At 41.8% G+C, this 19950-nt stretch overlaps 1 protein-coding gene across 1 annotated transcript; it reads left to right on the top strand.

Moving 5' to 3' along the window:
- Positions 1 to 18390: 18390 nt before the first annotated feature.
- On the top strand, positions 18391 to 19371 carry LOC310634913 (olfactory receptor 1F1-like; the record flags this gene model as incomplete). The annotated part of the gene is given in 2 exon segments (XM_083353450.1): positions 18391 to 18960; positions 18964 to 19371. Coding segments are annotated over 2 exon segments (978 nt in total).
- Positions 19372 to 19950: the final 579 nt, after the last annotated feature.

Raw genomic sequence — 19950 nt, 5'->3', positions numbered from 1 at the left:
CACGAGAGATTTTTGTTTTGTTTTGTAAGATGGTGACCCTGAAGACACAGATAAACTTCCCAGGTAGCTTTAATAACTCACTAAAAGAATGCAAATGACCAGCTGTCTGCAAGGAATATAAGTCCTTTCATTCCCCACCATCCAGTCAGAGCTGGATGAGAAGTGAAATGTCTTCACAGGAAAAAAAACACAAAGAAACAAGGAAGTCCAGTTGCCTCGTGAAAAAGCATCTTTGGGATAACTACCTGTATATTTCTTTTCTTGGATTAAAGCAGTTAATTTGGCCATCACTGCAAGCTCCGTCAGTTTTCTAATCCTTTCTCCCATTGGGAACTTTTTTATTTCTGGACTGGCAGTCACTTCTGAAAGGGAGAAAGAATCTGATTGGTCCAAATCTATTTTTTCCCACCTCTGCAGAAGTGCAAGAGAGATATGGAGGGCGCTGGTGGCAGACCCCTATGCCAATATGAAGATTATGAGACCCCTCCTGAAAAGGCTCCAGGACGAAGACCCCGTTTTGGAAACCACCGGCAGGCAAAACAGCAAATCGATCATGCCAATTGCGGTAAACTGTCAGCCAGCAACTCTGTTTTCCTTTTTTCTAGACGTGGGGCAGGGTTGATGGAATGGGGAAAGGCTGAGCAGAAAGGTCACCTCCAGAGGCCTCCCCCTCAGAGTTTGTGAGAGGCACAAGAGTAGGCTTGCCCTGGTTGGAGGGAGGCAGTGGGCAAAGGCTGAAATTGGAACAAAATTTGGGGTAAGGCACCCCCAAAAAGACCTGACTGAAGATTGAAGTGTCTGTGGCTTTCTTGCCAGAAGCCAAGCAGCTTTGGTATCCATCCATCCATGCACTCATTGGTTCATTTATTCATTAATCCATCCATCCATTCTTTGGTTCATTTATTTATTTATTTATCCATCCATTCATTCATTGGTCCATCCATCCATCCATCCGTTCATCCATCCATCCACCCTTCCATTCATTGGTTCATTTATTCTTATTTTTTATAATATATTCTATTGATTTTTTAACACAGTCACCTTAATATTTGGTAAACAGTGGGTTGTATGGGTTTACATTTAAAAACATTAACAATTAGTTTCTATGATCTATAATCCCCATAATAACTTTACTTGAGTTCCTCTTTTTCCCATAATGTTCTCTTTTGCCGACATTAAGTTAATACAATTCTTGTTGTTTTGATAGATAACAACTGAGTGTAAAAAAAAATTCTAATATTTCTACAGATAATAATCCAATCAATATAATATTTCTTTTCTATCTAGTCATTCTGGTTGCCTCATCATAGATCATGTTTACAGTTCTTGTTTACATTTATTTTTCCCACAATGTTCAAGACATTCTTACTGGTTAAGATTTTCTCAAAAGTTAATTACATTTAAATATTTAAGTCTATTTTTCTCATGTAAGCCATCCCAATACTTTTACCTTTCTTAAGGAATAAATAAGACTAAAAAAGAAAAAAAGGAATAAGAGTAAAGAAAAATAAACAGATAGTATACTACTTAAAATACATGTTCCTCCTAAGCTAATACATATTTATTTCCAGAATTTTTTCCATTCTTTTTGCCATGATTAAAAATATGTTTAATCTTTAAATATTCCATTTAATAAATCTAGTCATTAATCTTTTCTTATTCAAAACATTTTATCCATTGTAGTTTTCTTAAAGTCAATCACATTTATATATCTAAAACATACCCTTTATATGTAAGCTATTCCAACTTTTTTATATTATTGATATCAAGAAATAAAATAAAAAAGAGAAGAAAAAGAGAGTACTGTTACTTGAGGTGCTTATTCCTCTTAAAATAAAATTCATATCCAACATCTTTCTATTTCTTTAACCATATTCAAACAGGTGTTTCCTTTTTAAATATTCTCTCTGATAGGTCCCATCTTCTATTTTCTTAATTTTCACTTTAGCCTTTTTCTTTTGCCCAGTATCTTTTTTAATCAATATGTTCTGCTGAATCAAAGAATCTTTCCATATTCTTGTAAGTGTTACTGTAGATATAAAACGTAAGTCAAGTACAATGTCTTTGTAGGAAGGTTTTGCCCTTTCATGTTTGTTGAAAATCTTTTTCTTTCTTTTTCTTTGTTTGTCTTATCATTTCTTGTCTCTCCAATTCTCGTGGTGTTTCTGACATCTCTGCAGCCCATTTTGCCAATCTTTTTTCTTGTCCTCAAATTTGTTTTGTGGTCTTAAAGTATAAGTTGTCTTTTCCAAATCCAATATTTCTTGTGAATTTTTTTCCACTTGGGTTAAATCATACTTCTTTGTTTTGTTAGATTCCATCTTTAAGTATCCTCAAATTTGTATTCAGTTATCTGATTTATCTGCTCCTTCTCTATTATTGTTTTCTGGGATTTTTTTGTAGTAAAGTTAAATTGGAGATAGATTGGTATTTGTACAGAAAAGAAAACCTTGATTCTTGGCTATCATGGAAAATCAGAAATTTGCAGGAAGAACTTATCAAGAAAAAACAAATACCTTTCAAGAGGAGATATATGACATGCTGGAACTAATTCAAACCGATTTCAAACCACAAAGAAATTCAAAATAACTTTGAAAATATAAACCAAGCACCAAGGACCACACAGTCCTCCTCCTATTACTGGTCATGTTACTTGGTTGGGTAATGAAATGTCTGCAAGAAAGCTACCAAGCTCATAGACACCAAGGGCCTTATAGTCTGCCTCCTCCTACCTCTTCCTTGGTGCTTACTGAGCTTGGTGGCTTTCTTGCAGATGTTTCATGACTCAACTAGGTAACATCATCAGTGCTGGAAGAGGGAAGTGTCTAACTCTAATGCTAAGGCTAACTTTTCTAGCACTGATGATGTTACCTAGCTGATCATGAAACATCTGCAACAGAAAAACCCACACTCAGACAGCACCAATGACCCCACAGATAAATAACATATAAGGTGGGGCATCAAGTGCCCACTTAGGAATGAAGACAAAAAGAGGGACTTCAGATTACCAATCTCTTTGTCCCGAGTTCTGTCTCACTTGTGCTACTTGTTGCCTCCTTTTGTTCTGTATCTACACTGTTCTCTCAAAGTAGAATCTAGTAGACTTATGCACCGTGTCTCAAACATGAACATTCCTGGCTCAGTTTTCATGGACGTGAGAATTTTTTTCTCCTGGTTTGCCTACATCAAAGGAATTCCACTTTGGGACTTCGTAATCTAAGTCAGAGTTCCCCAACATTTTTGAGTTGACGGCCCAAAGGGGAGAGGGGGGAAAAGAGGGGATGGTTTTGTGGAAGGGGCAGGCACGTGTGCACGTGTGTGAGCGTGCAAGAGCACCCTTTGCTCACGGGAGTGGGGCTGAGAGCACCCATAATGTTCACATGAATGAGGCTCTGAGCACCTGCAATTCACATGCAAGTGGGGCCCCGAGCCCCCAGGATGTTCACGTGAGTGGGGCCCGAGAACCCATGACACTCGCATGGGTGAAGCTGTACACACACGCACCAGCCAGTCACTCACACGGCCCAGTTGTGAATAGGCCAAGGACTGGGAGTGGGCCATGGCCCACAGGTTGGGGACCCCTGACCTAAGCAACCTGGTGAGCCCAAAGTGACTCTCCTTTCCTCCCATTTCTAGGCCACCAATGCTCTTGTATTCATCCTCTGCTTACCTGGGGCAGGTGAAGCCATTGAGAATAAATTCCCTGAATTAATAATTGCACTGATCATGCAAATCTATTTCCTACTTGGAGGAAGCAAGTGCGGATGCAGAAAACAAAGTGCTATCCCTGAGAACTCAGGACAAGTCAACCCTTGAGGTAAGTAATCTCCTCAGCCCAATCTGGATCCTTTCTCCATTTCTAAAAACCTCAGCAGATGCCCAGTTGTGAATAGGCCATGGAGTGGGAATGGGCCATGGCCCACAGGTTGGGGAACCCTGAACTAAGTAACCTGGTGAGCCCAAAGTGACTCTCCTTTCCTCCCAGCAATGCTCTAACGTTCATCCTCGGCTTACCTGGGGCAGATGAAGCCATTGAAAATAAATTCACTGAGTTAATTATAGCACTGATCACCCAAATCTATTTCCTACTTGGAGGAAGCAAGTATGGATCCAGAAAACAAAGTGCTATCCCTGAGAACTAAGGACAAGTAAACCCCTTGAGGTAAGTAATCTCCTTGGCCCAATCTGGATCCTTTCTCCATTTCTAAAAACCTCAGCAGATGCCTACAGGTTTTTCCCCAAGTTGACTTAACGAAGAAAAAATGGGGAGGGGAAGGAGGGGCTGATTTTTTGTTGTTGTTCGTTTTGTGGTTGCTGCACAAGCTGCAAGGTGAAACCTGACAATATCCTGAAAACCAGCAGGAGCAGAGTGGTGTCAGTGTAAGCCTGGGCTTTGCAGAGGGGATGGTTTTGTGGAAGGGGCAGGCATGTGTGTACGTGTGTGAGTGTGCAAGAGCACCCTTTGTTCACGGGAGTGGGGCTGAGAGCACCTGTAATGCTTGCATGAGTGAGGCTCTGAGCACCCGCAATACTCATGCAAGTGGGGCCCCGAGCCCCCAGGAGGTTCACGTGAGTGGGGCCCGAGAACCCAGGACACTAGCATGAGTGAAGCTGTACACACGCGCACCAGCCAGTCACTCACACGGCCCAGTTGTGAATAGGCCATGGACCGGGAGTGGGCCATGGCCCACAGGTTGGGGAACCCTGATCTAAGCAACCTGGTGAGCCCAAAGTGACTCTCCTTTCCTCCCATATGTGCTAATAACAGTAACCAACCCTGCTGGTGAGTGGAGCTAAAAGGATGAATTCTTTCACTTCCAGCAGCAGGTGATGAATCCTAGTAGGGTGTTTTTGACCGCAAAGCCAACCTCGTATTCCCTAGTCTCATTCGATGGTTTTCCCTGCCAGAAGAACGAGAAATTTCTCTCCTTAACAAATCCCGAGTCTGACAGTCTTGTCTCTTGAAGGGCAACGATGTCCATCTTCAGTCTGCTCAGCTCCATGTCAATGACAGCTGTCTTACGTATGTCATCTATTTCTTGCAAATTGTCAGAAAGGCCGGGGGTCATTGTCCGAACATTCCAAGTGCCCAACTTTTGGGCTAAAATTTTCTTATGTTTGTTGCATGGTGCAGATTTATCGATCTGGTTGTCGGCTTTGACTCTAAACCCCACACACCCAGTGAGGTTAAGACCATGGCAGGGCAGCACCTTACTGCTGGGGACTGCCCAGCTTAAGGCGGGTGGTAGCTGCCCAGTGAGGTACAATGACCTCTCCCACCATTGAAAGTGGCCCCTGGCATCACGCTCTATGCCAGGGGTCAGCAACCTGAAACAGTGAAAGAGCCACTCGGAACCGGTTCCCTCACAAAAGGAAAAACTGGGAGCCACAAAAAATGTGTGTGCATGCGCGTACATGCATGCATGTGCAGAACAGGGTTTAACTGAAGAGTGGAGCCAAGGCGAGATATGCACCTACCCTGCATATTTGAATTGATTGGTTGAACTTTTTTAGTCCCACTTTTTTTTTTGGACTGCACATGGCAGAGGACTGGGAGCCGCAGGACACGGCTGAAAGAGCCGCATGTGGCTCCGGAGCCGCGGGTTGCAGACCTGTGCTCTATGCCAATCAAGCAAAGACATATAACCGGTAACTGCTACTTCCCGTGTTGTTTCAATGTTGTATGCAAAGCTGGAGTGTCCTCTCCAGAGCACGAGGCCTGGGTAGTTTAATATGGAGGATAGACTGTTACCCAGGCAGCAGATTCCCCCTCTCCACGTCACTGAAATAGTCCAACAGAACGGTGAAGCCGATATGACTAGTTCCATCTGTGTCGCAGGAGTTACCAGAACGTGATTGTACACAGTCATGAACTGCTTCCAGGACTCCGGCTCTGGATTTTGCCTCGAGGTTGAGTCCTGAAGCCTTTTTCAGTAGTAGATATAGCCACAAGGCAGTGGAGGTTTGAAATCAGAGTTTTCCTTCTCCTAGAAGATGGTTCTGCCATTTTATCCACCGTTGGGGCATAAAGCCCTCCTCCGCCTTCAAAATCATTGACCGTCTTCTCCTGTAGCCCTGGAAAGGGGCCCTTACGAGGTGCTATCAGCTGGGCCAGGTGGACCAAGGTTTTTTAGGGAGGTATTACTCCTCCAGCAGTTGTAGATAGCACTCACTAAAAGGTGTGGTAAAATTGTTTTGTTTTGTTCTCTTTAAAAATGTTTGTCGGCAAAAAAACCCAACCCGTATCATAGGATATGTTTCAATCATCCATTTGTGGAGAAGGTCTAGAATGTCTCGCATTCTGAAGATGTGTCCAATGTTGGGGTGATACAGAAGCTGAGGAACAAGAGCAGAGATGACGAGCATTAGCAGAGTAGAGGAAAAGAACTTTCCTGAGAGCTTCTACTAAGAGAAATGCCTATGGAGGTTCTCCATCATCCAGGTCATGGTTGTCCCAAAGGTGCTTCACCTGAATAGTGAATTCCTATTCACTTGAATTCCACAACCATTTGCACTATTCAGGTAACCCAGAGGGCACAGATAAACCTCCAGGTGACCTCAGCAACTCTCAGAAAGAGCGCTAACGACCAAGTGACTGCAAGAAATATAAATCCTTTCATCCTCCACCATTCAGTCAGAACCGAAGAAGCTTCTTGGATGAGAAGCAAAACATCGTCAAGGAAAAACAAAGAAAGTCCAATTGCCTTTTGAAAAAGCACCTTTGGGCCAACCATGACTCGGATGACTCAGAATCTCCACAGACATTGAGCTGAGAATATGTGACCTTGAGAAACAGTAAGCAACTGTATGTCCCAAAGTTGCTTTTTCCAGCCAACTGGACTTTCTCAGTGTTTTCTTTGAAAACATTTCGCTTCTCATCCAAGCAGCTTGGATGAAGTTCTCAACCGAAGAAGCTTCTTGGGTGAGAAGCAAAACGTTTTCAAAGGGAAAAAGAAAACAAAAAAAGTCCCATTGCTTTTTTTGGGAAAAGCATCTTTGGGACAACCATGATGTGGATGTTTGAGAACTGCCAGGCATTTAACCAAGTGGATATGATAATATTTTGTAAACACCTGAAGGATATCATTTGACCCATGCTCTCCTCAATTTGCGGGAAAGGAAATAGATAATTTCAGTTTTAAGGTGCTAGAAAAGAAAGTTAAACCAGGAGTGCTTATGGAGGAGAATTCACAGCCCTTGGGTGACCCCAAAGATCTCCCCAAATTTGCTTGGAGAAGTGAGTTCCTAGGACATCATAGGATGTTGAAGTTCAACTTATCTGGAAGATACCAAAACAGAGAGAGTTCCTTACAGCAGCAGAAAGATTCACCCATCCCCAAATCCCAAAAACCATGACAAGATTTTCCTGAGCAAAGTATACAAGGGACAAACCTGTCAGGTTCTTGGTGTGCTCTGAACTTGAGTCTTCTCCAGCAAACCTAAAGAAACCTCTGAAGGGGAAGCCGCCAAGCTCAGACCACACCAAGAACCCAACGGTTCAGCATTGAGCTAAATAGATATTCTGCTATTGGACTGACTAACCTGGTTCTCTTCCTTCTCAGGAAGAAACTGAACTGCAATATATCTCCATCATTCTTTTTGGGATGCTCTTGAGAGGGGTGGATGAGATGGACCGAAGCAACATGTCACAAAATGTCCTCAAGAGCATCGTGCCCCTCTTAATCCAGCTTTCAAATGCTCGCACCAAAGAAGGGCTGGGTAACCTAAGCTCCTGGTCTATTCATGCTACCTTCTAAATGAAACCACTCCGTATCCCATCTTAACTCAGAGCAATGTTGTTGTATCATATGGACAGTCCTGGTAGTGCAAACAGATTCTGGACAATCCTGAAGTTGTGAGGTCCTTGGTGCTCTCTGAGCTTGTTGTTTTCTTGCAGACATTTCATGGCCCAACTAGGTGACATCATCAGTATGAGGGAGGGCAGGGTTTGATCTCTGCTTATAGACAGCATGCCCTATCATTTTGATGTGGGTGTAGGTTTTCTGCTTGGCAGTTCTTTGATTAGGGCATTGTTTTCTGCTTGATTGTTTGCCTGGTACCAACAGAAGAGAATCAGGGTTGAAATGAGGGGTCCTTGGTACTTTCTGCTTGGTTGTTTTTTCTTGCAGATCTTTCCTTACCCAAGTAGGTAATATCTTCAGTGCTAGAAGGGAGTGTGGTCTGGGAGGAGGAGGAGGAGATTTTTTCCAGACATTTCATTACCCAACTAGGTACCATCATCAGTGCTAGAAGGGAGTGGGGTCTCTGTTTATATGTATCAGTGGCTAGCCCTGTCAGTGTTGGCGGGAATGTTGTTTTCTTCTTGTTCATTCCCTAATATAACAGAATTAATGTAATTAATATGTTATTGAAGACACTGTTTTTGAGGACATGAGGACTAGAAACCTTACCAAGAAAATGGCCCCTTTGCAAAAAAAAAAAAAAAAAGGAAGCTATAGTTTGTTGTCTTGTTTTCCCCCAGATAAGCAAATGCAAGCAAAAACTTCCTGAGATGATGGCTCAGATGCTGGATTTCCTGAGGAGCAAGAACCCATCCAATCGAGAAGCGGCTGCCTTGTTAATTGGTAATTACAAATAAAACCCTTGAAGAAGGGGATGAACAACCAAGACAGACGTGCAGCCTGGCGCCCTGCATGCTGACCATTACAATCCAAAAGTGCAATATTGCAACAGGCTGGAAGCTGCTGTCATTCCCTGCAATTGCTGTCAGGTTCTTCACGCTGATCTGAACAACCGACGCTGCCAGCGCTTCTGATTTTCAGAAGCCTTCTTCCTTGCTCTGATTTCCACTTCCTGTCTCCCTCTCACCCCTGAACTAAGGAGAAATTTCCTGAGAGGGAGGACAATTAATCAGTGGAACGGAAGTTGCCTCCAGACGTTGTGGGTGCTCCCTCACTGGAGGCTTTCAAGAAGAGACTGGGCAGCCGTTTGTCTGAAATGGGATAGGGTCTCCTGCTTGAGCAGGGGCTTGGACCAGAAGACCTCCAAGGCCCAATTTATTAAAAAAAAAATAATATCCCCCTTATGCTGGTACTTACCTTTAAAGCCCTACATGGCTTAGGCCCAGGATATCTGCAGGACCGTCTACTGCCGGGGACGACTTCCCATCGCCCAGTGCACTCACACAGAGAAGGTCTCCTCAGGGTACCGTCGGCCAGACAATGTCGGCTTGCGACCCCCAGGGGGAGGGCCTTCTCTGTGGGAGCACCAGCCCTTTGGAATCAACTCCCCCTTGAGCTTCGGATGGCCCCGGACCTCCGGTCCTTTCGCCGCGACCTCAAGACGTTCCTTTTCCATCAGGCTGACCTGGATTGATGGGTTTTTAAAAGTTTTATTTTAACTGTGTAATTAATATTTGGGGCTGTTATTTAATTTTTTTCTTAACTTTTGTACTGTTGGTTTTTTATTATTGTTAGCTGCCCTGAGTCCTCTGGGAGATAGGGCAGCATATAAGTCCCATAATAAATAAATAAATATACAGGTAGTCCTCGACTTATGACCACAATTGAGCCCAAAGTTTCTGTGGCTAAGCAAGGCGGTTGTTAAGCGGGTTTTGCCCCATTTTGCAACCTATTGTAAGTCAAGGATTACCTGTACTATATGTGGTCATTCCTCTCTATAATATTGGCAACCACACAGCCGTGGTTTGTTGTTTGGAAATATTTTGGCCTCCCATTCGAGTACTAATTGGATTCAACGCTACTTAGGTTTTTCCAAGAGTATAATTGTTTGCACAGTTATAGAACATAGAATAGGGTCTCCTGCTTGAGCAAGGGGTTGGACTAGAAGACCTCCAAGGTCCCTTCCAGCTCTATTGTGATTGATTGATTGATTGATTGGACTATTGGAAGACTGCTAACCTGTCACCCCTAGTCTTTCCTTTCATTAGACTAGAGACATACCCAACCCATCCCTAACCCAATTTAATTTAATTTTAATTTAATTTATTAATATTTCTATACCGCCCTTCTCCCGAAGGACTCAGGGCAGTGTACAGGGCAAGAATAAAACACAGAAATTTACAAAAGATAAAAGGTAATTAAATACATGCCCAATTAAAAAATACAGTTAATACATACTAAAAACCCCAATAAAAATAGTAAAAACCCCACCAATCCCCCCTCAGGCCAGGCCGGCTTGCTCGAACAAGTATGTTTTCAGATCGCGGCGAAAGGAGGAAAGCTGTAACCATCCTGTAAAGTCCAAAAGCAACCGTTCCAGGCAGAAACAAAGTTAATCGTGTCCTTTTCTTGAAACAAAGCAGTCAATTTAGGCATCTCTGCTAACTCTATCAATTTCTTTTCTTTTTTAATGTGTCTAGCACTGAGCTGTGCTCAGTACTCGAAACCGGATGTGGTCAGTTAAAGAAAAATTGAAGAAATTTACCTCGGTAAGTTGAAAAGTTTATTAGCTTGAACCGATGACTTTTTTCTCCATAAACTCTGTAGCTGATAAGGCTCGATTCTCGACTTGTTTTCTGGATTCATTTCAGCCCTCCGGGATCTGCAAGGCGACTCTGAAGCATCCGTGGCTCAGGCTGCAGCTCTGGCTGTGGAAGAGGTGTTTCGGCAATGCGGCCTTCACATCAGCCCGGAGCTCATTTCCAGTCAGATCCTCAGGAAATTCATCGGAAACCTATCCAGACAGCCCTCCGAGCACTCAGTGATGCCTCCCTTCCAGCTGGGTCTTTGGGCAAAGCCAGCAAGCGCTTTGCAATTCAACAAATAGCATTAAATAAAAGGCTTCATGAACATTTCTGGATCCTAAACTACTTCAGATTTGTCTTCCAATGGGCCATGATCATGCTTGGAAAACATGCGACGTTTGCCAACTTTGGGTTTAACTTTAGCTAGTCTAAAGAAAAGAAGGACTAGGGGTGACATGATAGCAACATTCCAGTATTTGAGAGGCTGCCACAAAGAAGAGGGGGGGGGAATCAAGTGCTGGAAGGAAAGGAGGAAGGAGGAAGGTAAGGTAAGGAAAGAGGAAGGAAGGAAAAGGAAAGGAGAGAGAGAGAGAGGAGAGAGAAAGAAAGAAAGAATCTAACCTGATAGCTATGAGGAACGTCCACAGTCAAGCTAACAGAAACACCTGAGTGTAAAGGAAGACTCTCAGAAGGAAATAATGATGTAACTGTTGAATTCCCATAAACAAACAAATAAACAATGCAACAGTTGATTTCCCCTACCTTCTCTTCAGGTTTCTATCCTTTCTAGCAGCAAATTCAGCCTGCCCTACTTTTCCCCTCACCCACAGCCAGTCATCTTGGCAGCCACCATTAAACCATCATCTCCCAAAGCCCTGCTCCTCCTCCCTGCCAGGCTAGGGGAGAGAATTCAATGCTGGCTCGCTTCCATCACACATCTAGGATCTAGGAAGCTTCTCTTCCTGCTTCAATAAGGATGTTTTCCAATAAACTGTCCTTATTCATAAACATTCTGGGCACCTGCCAGATTCTCCCCAAAGCGAATGCCTCCTTCTTTGGGGAAGGAGGGAAAATAAAGCCCTTTTTTATGGTTTTCTCAAAGAGATGGTTCAGCTGGACAGTCTTGAAAAGCCATCATTCCTTCTGTATCCCTTGCAAGGAAGTCTCCATCCCCTAAAGCAGCTCTTGTAGGCACTTTCTGCCAAGCTGAAATGCCAGGAGAGAAACCTTAATTGACGGACAGCAATTCCAGCAGGAAGTTGCCTTTTGCAGACATTCTGTGGTGTATTTTTCCCATGGATGCAGAGCACCTGATGTTGGTCCAGTCATGACTGGCAACTTTGTTATCAGGCTGGATGTAGGTACAATCTCCACCAGCAGCTTCATTCCAGATTGGGAAGAGACAGGGATCTAGGTTCTTTCTTTCTTTCTTTTCTTTCTTTCTTTCTTTCTTTCTTTCTTTCTTTCTTTCTTTCTTTCTTTCTTTCTTTCTTTCTTTCTTTCTTTCTTTCTTTCTTTCTTTCTTTCTTTCTTTCTTTCCTTCCTTCCTTCCTTCCTTCCTTTCTTTCTCATCCACATGATTATGGGGATTGTGCAAAGGTCGGAATTGTGAAAAATTCTTCAAGAGAAGGACATTTCCTCGGTCAAAGATTAAGCATGGAAAATTCCCAGCAGCACTCACCAGTTTTGCTGTGTGTCTGTGACTTCTTCAGCCTACAGAAATAGATTGCATAGTAACCAAAGTTACAAGGACACGGAAATATGTGACTTACGACCATTTTTCATAGTTGGTATGACCTTTGCAGCATCCCCATGATCATGTGATCAAAATTCAGACACTTGGCAACTGGTGTGTATTTTGTGTCTTCACTCTGCAGTCCTCCAATCAACAAAAAGGAAGTTGAGTTGCTGGCAGGGGATGATGGGTGGTGGGAAAAACCTGTCTCCATATTTTTTTTGTCTCCTCACAAAGCCAACTTTAAGGAGCGTCTCAGTCAATTGCCAGTAGCGATTTTTGTGGTCTCTTGTGGGTGGAGCAAAGGGGAGTGCTCCCTCATGGCAATTCGAAAAAAAGATCATTTGGGAACAAATTCGTTGTTTCCAAAGACACGCCAAGGATTCAGGCAGGGAAGATTGTGGCGGGCTTTAGAATTCTTTTAAAGCAAGAATTTAATCGCACGATGGAAGGCGAAGGGGATTTCTAGCTGTCCTGACCCGTGTAGGTGGGGTGGATCTGGCCCCTGGCAGGCAGGGGAAGATTGGGGTGGCTTCGCCTATTGGGCTCCATGCAGTGGTGGGATTCAGCCAGTTCAGGAAACTGGTAGCTAAATTTACCTGAATTCGGAGAACTGGCTGGCTTCTGGAAATCCAGTCTAGGCCTCAGAGGCCTCCCAGGCCTAGAACAGCCCACCGGAAGTGCATTGATGCCACTTCTGGAAGTCTGTTCTAGGCATCGGAGGCCTCCCAGGCCTAGAACGACCCATCGGAAGTGCATGATGCTACTTCTGGAAGTCCATTGGAGGCCTGGGCCTGCATCACATAATAGAACCGGTTGTTCAGGTATTTGAATCCCACCACTGTAATAACCATAATGTAAACCTCATAGGATGAATGCCAAGTTTCCTTTTCCCATCCAGCCAAGAGGTTCTTCTAGATTTCATTGCTTTCCTAATGTTAAGTAAATTCCTGTATTGCTACAAGGTGTGGCCAATTTTTTTAAATGAGTAGCCAAAATTTCTGGAAAAGTTATCCCATTTTAGAAAGCGTTATCTGTTGACAGAAGTAAATGAAAGGTCTTCAAAAATTTAAATATTGAAAGAGAAATTTAAAACTGAATCTGCTGAAGTGGAAATTTACTAGGTGAAGGGAGAAGATGAGAACCAGGAAAGGAGAGCACAAAGAAAGGATGTTAAGTGAAACACGTAGGCAAAAATTAGCTGGGTCGTAAGAGTGGGAAAGGAAGAAGACAAGCTATAAAAACGTCTGTAAGAGAAGATAAATAGCAAAACAGGAAAGAACCTATTTTTTTCCTAAAAGGTCACAAAAAGGGGGCTAGAACTCAAGCAACTGCGCATGTGCAATTAGTTGATTAATATTAACTGACACACCTTGCATAAGTTATCTCTTAATTTTAATGTACATGGGATGTATGATTCAGTATGTAGCAGGTAATATGTAGGAAGCGGTCGGAAAGAGTGTAACCTCATAGTACCTCAGCCAATGGGGAAAGAGGAGGGATGTGTGGCCGGGGACAGGGATGTATAAAAATGGGAATATTTTGGGTTGAAAGTTTGGAGAGAACCAAGTTTTGATAGCTTCTCTCCCCGCTTATTGCAATAAACGAAACAAAAGGCCTTCACTGTGTCTTGGCTGGTTATTGGTCAGGCGAGCTTGCCTCTAGTCATGAAGGAAGGTGGCCAGGAGCGCATAACATGTTCAATGGATATATTTGTAGAATATATGTATGCATAAAACTCCATAAATTGGAAATTAATTTCATATAATTTAAGTATGAATTTTCCAAAGCATATCTTTTTCAACACAGGGGCATCCATGAAGGAACAAGGTTGACAAATTCAAGTCCATGACCTACTGTTTCAAATGAGAAATTAATAGTTTAAAAGATTTTTCTCCTTTTCCAAATACAATTTAGCATTCAACATATATAATTAGTCTGTCTTTTAAAAGCATAATACAAACTCTGATTTCCAGCATATATGTTCAAAGCTTCATTTTCTTCTTTTTCTTTCTTTCTAAAAAGTGAGTCTCATTTTTTTCCTTCAAGAGGCATGAACTTTCATCTTACCCTGTATACAGGCTTTAAATGCATCCCAAAATAATCTCATATGATTAATCTTCTGTTCGTTATTGTTGATTGACAAAGCAACAATAACATGTTCAAATATTACCTTTCAGCATGTTCTTTTTTCCTTAACTTCAATGGCATTATACTAGTCTAGTGTATGATAAGAAACTGCAATTTAACCAATATAACATTCCTCAGCTAATTTAACTATTGATCAAGATATTAAAGATAGTCTGATTTTCTAAGGGCGACATGTTGGTATAAAAAAATGTTTTCTTGCTTATTTGGATTTAATTATTTCCTTCCATTATATTGAATTTATAAATGTTTCCATAGAGAGCCTTCGAACTCTGGGGACTAGTGCTTTTTGCCTTAAAACTTTGATTCTTATCTGCAGCTACATCCAAAATTTTTATCCATACAAAAATCCTCAGCTACATTTGGTTATAAACAAAATAGCATTGTAAAACAGCTATGTAACGTTTCAGATAAATCTTTAATTGGAACATAATAATTTATCCAGGGCATCCAACTGTTGAAGATCTATATTAATATTACTTCTTTTTCAGCAGCTCTGGCTACTGACATAAGGACAAAGTAAAGCTTAAATACAGAATTAAGGATTTACTCAGTGCTAGTCTTTACTCTGCCTGCTCTTTATCTAAAAGAGTCCTAATGTGAGGTCACTTTCTTTTGCCTTTGTCCTCAGATGAACCAGCAGGCTATGCTATTTGACTGCTTGTTTTAGAGCATTTATTTTTGGTAGAACATTTCAGTGAAATGCAATAGGCATTTCCTATAATAAATGTCCTTTCTATAATAAAGCCTGCTTTACTGATCATTCCTCAGATTGGATTCTAGTTTTTAGGAGCTCTTGCATGTACACATAGAACACTTAAACCTCCAGCTTCAACAGTTTCCAGGATTAACTATCAAAATTATGTAATACCTTAGGCCAGTATCAAAAACCTCTAGTTCACTTGTGATAATGGAAGGTTTGGGTTTGATAAAAATCACTAGCTTTCAAATTTCCATTGTTGTGAATCTGCCCAAATCCTGCAAGCTAAAGGATATTTTTCCATCAGGGAGAATTAAGAGTTTCTTGTAAAATAATACTGAAGCATAAACAGTTTCAGTTTATCAAAAATCTGTCTCTGCTTAGTTAAGCCTTTGTAGCCTTTAATACAATTAAAGTTGATGTCATTAACTGCTTTTTAAAAAATATGTCATTTTTCAGAGCGACGCTCAGGCTAGCTCCTGTGTCCTGGAACAAGGTTGCAGATGCTCAAAAAATGTGAGTCTTTGTCTTAATCAACCTAATGTTCATTTTTTTTTTTAAAAAAAGAACTTCTGTCAATAGATACAATATGAAAAGCATATAGCAATATAGAAAAAAGGAAATTCTATGATAACAACCATAACATAAGTACAGAGAAGCCAGAACATTTATTCTGATGATGCTAAAATGAATTGCCAGAGCTATCACATTCTATGAGGTGCCTTGTAACCTACTTAATTTAAAACTGCTTCCAAAGTTTATTTTTCTACAAAAATTCAGGCTAAGTATGGCAAGCGTGGAAAAGAAAAAAGAGAATTGTGGGCCAAATTTACAGCGAGATCATTCCATGTAGGTCGTATATTATAGACCGTAATGGGCGTTTATATGGTAGAATTCTGCTTCCTAAGAAAGCATTCCTTTCACACAGAAATCTATCCATTAAGATGTAGGATTTTAGCTCAGTTACATTCCTAGCATGCTAGTTTATTTCGTAATCATCAGTCTGAAACCACAAAATCTATCAAAGTCTACTCAGACCTACTATAGGCTTCGATTTTATCAGAATAAAATATTCTGATAGCTCACTCTTGGCTTGACTAAATGGAGAAATCCTAAGAGATGCAATGTCAGAATTAACAAGATCCCAGTAGCCTAAGACATTATATGGGGAGTATCCATAGAAATATCCATTGGCATTTAGCTATGTGGTGTTCTACTTTGGAACCCATGTGGTGTGCAAAATAGGAAGGGAATACTCTTTGTAATGTAGAAAATGCAGCTGTTATGCCACTATATTGTGCCATCCATCTTTCTCTTCTCTCCTTGTTATATAGTATTTTCTAAAGCAAAGAGGTAATAGCACTATATTAGACAATAGAACTTCTAATTGAAAGGAACAATTACAAGTGATGATTATCCTCATGTCTTTGGATTGCCTGAAACCTTACTCCATGGAAAAAGTGGTTTGTAAATGTCCTGGACTTTTCTACATAGAGATCTCTGGGTTCTTTTGCTTCTTGTGATAAATAGATACACTATTATGTGAAATTTATGACATTTGTAATGTGCCTGGCTTGACTTTATGGCAAACTACTGGTTTATAGGCTTGATCTGCTCTCCTGCCTTTCATACATTCCATCAGAGAGGTAGAATAATTCAACTAGTTTGACGCTCTAATATGGGAAGTGTCTTTGTTGAGAGACTATAGAATAGCTATAGTCAGGGCTTTTTTCCTCATAGAACGCTCAGAACGGAGTTCCGGCACCTTTTTTGGATGGAACCTTGTAGGGTAGGCAAGGCGGGTTGTACGACGTGTGAGTTCCGGCACCTTTTTCTTTTACAAAAAAAGCACTGGCTATAGTTATATATAGGCTACCTAAATATGATTTCTAAATAAAGTATAAATAATGAATAAACAAACAGTAGAATAACTCAGCATAGATGAAATGCAACACAGAAATCAAGCTGTCTCCAAAAGAAGGGAAAGGACTCAATTAGGTAGAAAATATTCAGGTTTATTTATTATTAAATGTATTTACTTTCACATCTTTTCCATCCAGGTGACACACAAGGGTCGAAAGTTACATTTAGCAAACCTCTTGGATAGTTTAATGACAGATCCAATATTGTGGATGTAATTTGTGGAAAGAAGATTCGAAGAAACGTATTCTCAGACTGAGCAGGAAATGAGTGAAGTAAGTTCATTTTCTGTTTGATCTGTATCAGTGCACAGAGCCATCATGCCTTTGCTTTTTACGCCTCCCCCCCACCTCCTCCCTCTTCTTAAAAGTTTCCCATGGCTTTGTTTCTAAATGTAAATGTTACACCAGAAGTAAATTCCTCCACGAGGCAAGAATGTTGTGGTTTGGAGGACTCAAAGTAATACAAGACTTCAGACTACACTGACACGTGTAAGGCAGGGTAGTACGCAAAGAGAAGGTCTCGGATGTTACGAAGTTATTTAGTAATGTAATTAGGTGTCAGCACAGTACATAAGAACAAGAACAAATGCTTTTAAAGTATGCTCCTGTAATGTGGGTTCAAATGTTTACAGAAACAAAGTCAGCTTTGAATTGCTTTCTTTAGGGCTTTTATGACCCACGTTTCTTTCATCATATACCTCGAAGCCAAACATATAAAAATGACTTTGATGTCAGTTTTTAATGTTTATTCTAGAGTGGGAAAAAAAACCCTTTGCTGATTCAAAAGCAGCTTCCTGCAAGTCTTCGGAAAAAAGATCTGAATTAATTTTTCCAAGTACTAGTCAAATTCACACTTTCTTTGTTTCGGCAAGGTGGATGCATGGTGGGCCTTCAGGTTTCAAAACCCTTTAGCTTACCTATTGACATGAGGCGGGAGGGGGTGGTCCAGCATACCTTAGGGCAGGGGTGTCAAACTCAATTTCATTGAGGGCCGCATCAGCATTGCCGTTGCCCTCAAGAGGCCGGGTGGGTATGGCTAGGGTGGGCGTGGCCTACTGGGCGGGTGTGGCTAGAGTGCGTATGGCCTACTGGGTGGGCGTGGCCAGCTCTACATTGTTCGCATCAAGGGTGCCTATGGGGGCCTGGGCAGGAGTGGGACAGATCTGAGGGTCTCTGGCAGAAGAAGGGTCTCTGGGCCAGGGCCAAGGCAGTGGGGGCCGTTCCCTCACTGTTTCCAGGATGGCTTCATGGGCCACATGAAACCACTTCGCGGGCCGAATCCGGCCCCCGGGCCTTGTGTTTGACATGTCTGCCTTAGGGCCTGTCTTGCTTCTTTCCTCTGTTTCTGCCTTTTGTCACATTCAACCTGATATCTTTCTGAGTGAGCGGAACTGCTGCATATCTCTGTATCTTTTTTATTCTTTTCCATAGTTGTGTAATGGCAGAACAGAACCATACGGACTCTTCAGATTTCATTCTTATGGATTTCTCTGTCCAGCCAGAGCATCAACACCTTCTGGGCTTGCTCTTCCTCTCCATGTATCTCCTGACAGTCTTAGGAAATTTACTGATTGTTCTGCTGATTTCCTCAGATGTCCATCTTCTGCAGACCCCCATGTATTTCTTCCTCAGGCACCTTTCTTTGGCAGACGTGGGCTTTGCCTCTGTGACTGTCCCCAAGATGCTGCAAAACCTTCTCTTCCAGGTCAGGACTATTTCCTATAGTGGTTGTTTGATGCAAATGTATTTCTACATGACTTTTGCCAACACAGATAACTACCTTTTGGCTGTGATGGCCTATGACCGCTACATGGCCATCTGCCATCCACTGCTTTATGCCACGCGAATGAGCCACAAGCGCTGCCTCTTACTTGTGGCAACCTGCTGGCTCCTGGCCTCCCTCAATTCTGTGCTGTATACACTGATAATGTCCCCGCTCTCTTTCTGCTCCTCTAAGGAGATACCCCAGTTCTTCTGTGAGTTCTTCCCTTTGTTACGACTGGCATGCTGAGACACAAGTCTTATAGAAACCATTTCTCTCATTGAGAGCTATGCAGATGTATTGGGCCCATTTGTCCTCATTGTGGTCTCCTACGTCTGCATTTTCTGCACCATTCTCAGAGTCCCATCCACAAAGGGGAAACCAAAGGCTTTTTCCACATGTGGCTCTCACTTGGGTGTGGTAGCCCTCTTCTATGGCACCCTCTGCTGGGTCTACTTGCAGCCAAACTCCAGGAGTCCAGAACAAAACATGATTTCTTCTCTCATGTACACCATGGTGACTCCCATGCTCAACCCGTTCATTTACACTCTGAGAAACACGGAGATAAAAGCTGCTCTGAAAAGATTTATTGGAAGGATAAAAACTGCAGGCTTATTCCAATTCTTTCTCTGCTCCTCAAAGTCTGCATTTCTGTGAGAGAGGGAATGGAAATCTCAGCAACCTGAATCCTGGCTATGTCCCAATCTAAATTTGTATCAGGGATATTGTACTAAGAATTATAATTTCACTCATAAACATGGACCGTCCTGTTGCAGAAATTACATAAAATGTTAAATGCTTGTTTAATGAACACCTATAGAAACAATAAGGAAAACAAATTGTTGGGTGGTTATAGCTAATGGTGCATGATGAACAGCAGTTTATGAGAATTTAAGTGGATTGGTAGACAGAGAACTAGATTTGAAACTTGAAGGCATGAATTGAAACCACAGCTACTTGATAGGTTGTTATCTCTGGCAAATGGATCCCCATTCCTCATTTTGAAAATAAGTGGTTGCACTAATGGAGCATATATAATTGTTATTATATTACTGCCAATCTTTGGTATAATCTGGGCTCAAACTGCAGTGGGTGTGGATAGTGTCTGTAAGCATATTTACAAGCTGTATAATTGTGAAAAAATCTTCTGTCTATACATAGATTTTCCTTACTTCAGTATTCAAATATTTACTAGATGACTGATGGAAATGGGATCTGTTGCAAATGCCACCTCGA

The sequence above is a fragment of the Vipera ursinii genome (genome assembly GCF_947247035.1).
Source record: "Vipera ursinii genome assembly, chromosome: 2".
Lineage (NCBI taxonomy): Eukaryota > Metazoa > Chordata > Lepidosauria > Squamata > Viperidae > Vipera > Vipera ursinii.
This window is presented reverse-complemented; position numbering and strand designations above follow the sequence as displayed.